The 4,655-nt window shown below is 53.0% G+C and overlaps 1 protein-coding gene across 3 annotated transcripts in view; it reads left to right on the plus strand.

The window, feature by feature from the left end:
- Window positions 1–4,655, plus strand: part of USH1C (USH1 protein network component harmonin) — a 52,191-nt gene that overhangs the window by 12,984 nt on the left and 34,552 nt on the right. For all 3 annotated transcript variants that reach the window (XM_011378203.2, XM_023522155.1, XM_023522156.1), the window contains exons 5-7: window positions 3,881–3,989; window positions 4,129–4,153; window positions 4,353–4,410. In XM_011378203.2, coding sequence (XP_011376505.1) covers window positions 3,881–3,989; window positions 4,129–4,153; window positions 4,353–4,410 — 192 coding nt within the window. The remainder of the gene's footprint in view (window positions 1–3,880; window positions 3,990–4,128; window positions 4,154–4,352; window positions 4,411–4,655) is intronic.

Consider the following 4,655-nt stretch of genomic DNA (forward strand, 5'->3'; position numbering starts at 1 on the left):
GGAGCTGGGCCATCACCGACCTCTCCTACGGCAGGAAGCTGAAGGAGGTGCGTCTGGACCGTCTGCACCCTGAAGGCCTTGGCCTCAGCGTGCGTGGCGGCCTTGAGTTTGGCTGTGGGCTCTTCATCTCCCACCTCATCAAAGGCGGGCAGGCAGACAGCGTGGGGCTCCAGGTAAGTGAGCAGAATACTCAGGCTTCCGGCCTCCCCCGTCTCTCACTGCTGGGCTACGTGGCATAATGTGGTCAGCTCACCTTTCGGAGACTTTGGGAGAGGAAAAGGCTGACACATCCTGACAGGTTTTCCTCAAGCCCACGAAATCAGCCTGCAGGCAATTGCCTATTTTCTTAAGTCGAGCCGGGAAGCTGGCTTCCAGCTACTGCTGCTGAGCTGCACCCCACCTCCCATACTTCCTAGTTATGTCCTGACGTCTGAAGCTTTGGACATGTAGCCTTCACTGGAAGGAAAAAGGGAATCCTGGTGTGGTGTGGTGCTTCAGGGCAGACTGTAGGGCCGGGATGTCCTGGCTTTGCTCTTCAGTAGCTGTGTGATTTTGACAAAAACACTTAACCCCGTCCCTCATCTGTAAAATGGGGATGATGATGATGACACTATCTACCCTGTCAGGTTGTTAGGAGGAATAAATGAATTCATATTATAAAGTCCTTGTAATAGTTCCAGGCACGTAAGTGCTCTGTGTTGGTTAAATAAGCAGAGAGGGAGACTGAATAAACACCTGAAACGTGCCAGGTAACGTGCGCACAGCCAGTTCTCGTTATATACCTTGGCTGTATCATCCCCATTTTACAGAGTTGATAGAGGCTCAGATCTTGACTTGTGTCACAGCCAGTAAGTGACAGAGCCAAGACCTGAACCCAGGTCTCTTGACTGCCAAGCTCTGGGGACTCTCTTCAGCACCCCAGGTGCCCCTTCCCTGGGGTCCCCACACCTCAGTGTCAGAGCAGAGATGGGCAGACCTCCAGGTCTCCCTCCTGCCAGAGCGCAGAGCTGTGTTTTTGTATGTCCAGGTAAAGGAGGCCCTCCCACCCGCTCCCAGAGCTTCCAGCATGTTTGTTATCAACATCCCGATCCGGGCTGCCAAGCCGTGGGCTTCAGGGGGCCCAAAGGTGAAGGGTACGAGACCGTGGAGAGGGAGACGGAAACTGGGAGCTGACAGACATCGCTTTGTTCTAAATCCCTGTCTCACGGCTCGCTGGTGGCGTCTGAAATTTCAGCCGCTTCATTATTCCTCTCCTGTGCGGCACATTTTCCAGCCTAGAAACACAGCCAGACAAAAAACATAATGAGCTCCTCTCCTGGCATCAGTGGAGACCCTCTTTTTTCCAGAGTGAGCTCTCCTCCTAGGACAGGCATTTCTCGATGATGCCGCCACGATTGGGAACAGCAGGACATTTTAATTAAACTAAGTTTTCTCTTCCAGCCTGTTTCTCAGGCTTATGAATTATCGGCCCTTTCTCGAGCTGTCAGGCTCATCTCTCCTTTGTGCCGCTGTCCCTCAGATCGTCATTTCACTGTGGCCCTGGCACAAAGGGCCTTTTGCAGGGCTCTGCACAGCGTGAGAGGGAGAGGAAAGCTGATCTTGCAAACTGAGCTGGGGGAGGCTGCGTGGGAAACATTCCGACCAGGGTCCCCAGCAGGTTCTTTTTAGGAACAAGACAGGGAACTTCACTCAGAGGAGCTGGGAGAAACTATCTGCATCCATTTACCTATCTGGGTTCATGTTTCTGGGGAGATCTCATGCCTGAGGGAGGCTAGAAGAAGATTCTGGAAGGCAGGGGAGGAACACGTTCAGACATAGCCTGGCGGGACTAAAGGCCCCGTTTATTTGACCAATGAGGCTAGGCCCCGGGTCAGGGGCTCGGACCTACCAATAAATAGGACCCAGCCCTGGGACCCCGTATCTCTGCTCTTATCCCTCTACTAAATTTTAGATTTTTTTCTCAAGTGTATCCTGTCTGAACCTATGTCCTCTGCCCTGCACGGGGCAGTCTGTGCTGCACTGCTTGCTGTGTAGTCCAGGGCTAGAGAAAGATTTTGTGTGCCTCGGTCATTCCAGCTGTAAAATGGACAGAGTAATCTCTGCCTTTCCTATGAAACTCGAGGGCTCTGACGGGTGGCAAGGATCCACAGAGCGCAGGGAACTACAGCCAGGCGTGGCCAGACATCCTCCTTTTCTGCTTCCAGGTGCCCAAGAGACAACACTGTTGTCTGTCAGCGAGACCTGACTCGAAATCCTAGCAGCACTTTACTGGCTGGGTGACCTTAAGCAAGTGACTTCACCTTTCCAAGCCTCAGTTTCCTTATCTGATTAACAAAAACACAGAGTCGGTGTAAAAAGCGGGTGTAAGGAGCTTATCCAGCTGTTCTCCTCACAGGAGATGGCCCCAGAAACCTAGAGAGTTCTTCAGTGAGCCCCTTCTTGTGGTGCCTTTTTGAGGCCCCTGACACTTTTGTCAGGCCTCTGAGATTAGGGCCTGTGTCCAGGTGTGGAAGAGAATTATCCAGGTGGCAATAGCAAGAAGGTGATTCTGGGGGTGCTGTAGAGGATAGGAGTTGGCCTAGAGGACCCCTCAGAGGCCATGTGCCTGCCCAGCTCTCAGATCCCATGGCCAGTCAAGTTGCACCCCTCACATGCACCAACAAGTCTCCAAAAGGTCGGCACACGTAATGTGAGCTAAGCACCCAGGTGACCTGCTCTGGCTTCAGGCTGGAGAAAGGCATCCAAGACCCAGTCCTGTTTTATAGCTAATGGCTGTGTGACCGAGGACAAAATATCACCCCCCTGGGCCTGTTTCAGCTGATGTCTGAGGGTCTTTCCAGCCCTGTAGTTATTAAATGAAGAACTTCGGGCCTTGATCCCAGGGCGGAGGTGCTTGGAGAAGCCCCTGGCAGTGTCCAGCAGGGGGCAGTCTCACCACGTATCTGTATCCAGGGCTGGCCCAGCAACCCTCTGAGCCCCCATTGCTCCGGACCTAATGACACCTCAGTCCTGAGAAGAGGGATCTGATCAGAGTATTTAGAGCTCAGGACCAACTCATGAAAACAATAGCAACCATGTGTTGATTGTTCACAGGGTGCCAGACACTGGCCGGCTTTACATGTACACAATCATTTAATTCGCACAGCAACTGCAGCATTCTCCATTTTATAGATGAGGGAAACTGAGGTTCCGAAAGTTTAAGAGACTTGTTCAAGGTCACACAGCTAATAAGAATAAAAGCAGGGGTTTAAATCCAGGATAACTGATGCCAAAACCTTGTGTTCATTCACTGTTCTTTGCTTACATCCAGAATGAAAATTCAGAGATCAGGGCTGTGGCAAATTAAAATGCCCATCAAATTTCCATAGAATGGAAGAAAAGAGATTGTGTGTGTGTGAGTGTTGTGAGCTCAAGTCAAGAGTCATGGAAGTTCCCCACCCAGACTTGTTATGGTGTTGCAGGGGAGCCTGCTCCTTGGGCCAGGGTGGGACAAAGGCCGGGGAAGAACTTCTTGAATCTGGGTGAAGGGTCACCCTTTACTTGGATTCCAGAGCCTGACAGTGCCCCAGTGGGGTGAAAGGGACAGCGGAGTGAGGCATCTCTGCTCCCCAGTCTCTGTGCCCTTCACTTACCATGTGTCTCCTAGCTGCAAAATAGAGCAGAAAGACTTCTTGAAAGTGCCACCGCCCTGGGGTCCCTCAGACTGATGGAGGGTGGGTTGGTTGTGACAAGGCACTAGGGCACACATCGAGGTTTCTTGAGGGAAGGCCTGGCCATCATCCCCCTTCCTGGAGAGCAGGCCCGGGGCATCTGACAGCGAGCCTGTCCAGCCGCTTGACACTCCCTCAACCTGGTGCTTATTCCTTTTGTTTATGGCAAGGTAGGGGACGAGATTGTCCGGATCAATGGGTATTCCATCTCCTCTTGTACCCATGAGGAGGTCATCAACCTTATTCGCACCAAGAAGACCGTGTCCATCAAAGTGAGACGTGAGTGAGGCTAGAGGATGGGGTGCTGATGGTGGGGTGGGGTATAGGATAGAGTGGGGTGGGCAGCAGGGAACCCAGCTCCCAGAGGAGGAAGGGAGGCCAGAGGTGCTATCCTAACCTCCATGCCTTTATCCCGCAGATATCGGCCTGATCCCTGTGAAGAGGTGAGCAGCTCCCTCCTCTACTGGTGGACTCTTCCCTGTGGGCTTAAGGTCCTGGTATCAACCCTAGGGTCTGGTTTCCCCCAGTCCAGCACTGCCCTGGGCCTGGTGCCCGGAGGCTCCAGATGGGGCAGGTCTGGATTTGGGACCTGGTCCCCAAACATCTCTCTCCAATGACCCTTCTCCTTTCCCTTCCCATCAGCTCTCCTGATGAGCCCCTCAAATGGCAGTACGTGGATCAGTTTGTGTCAGAATCTGAGGTAAGGGTCAGGACCACCAGTGATGGGGTCTGGATGGAGTGGTCTTCAAGGAGGGGCAGCAGGTCTGAAGGGGGGCTTGCTCTAGGGATGTGGCCTCAGGGGCTTCACCCAGGTCCCTAGCACATCTAGAAAATCCCTGTTGGGGGCCAGCTGGTGCAGACACACACCCCCTGGGACAGAATGGCCATGAGGCTCACGTGGGCATAGCAGTGCTTATGAGCTCAAGAGGCTACATGTACACATGT

This window comes from Pteropus vampyrus, unplaced genomic scaffold (assembly GCF_000151845.1).
Source record: "Pteropus vampyrus isolate Shadow unplaced genomic scaffold, Pvam_2.0 Scaffold334, whole genome shotgun sequence".
NCBI classification, from domain to species: domain Eukaryota; kingdom Metazoa; phylum Chordata; class Mammalia; order Chiroptera; family Pteropodidae; genus Pteropus; species Pteropus vampyrus.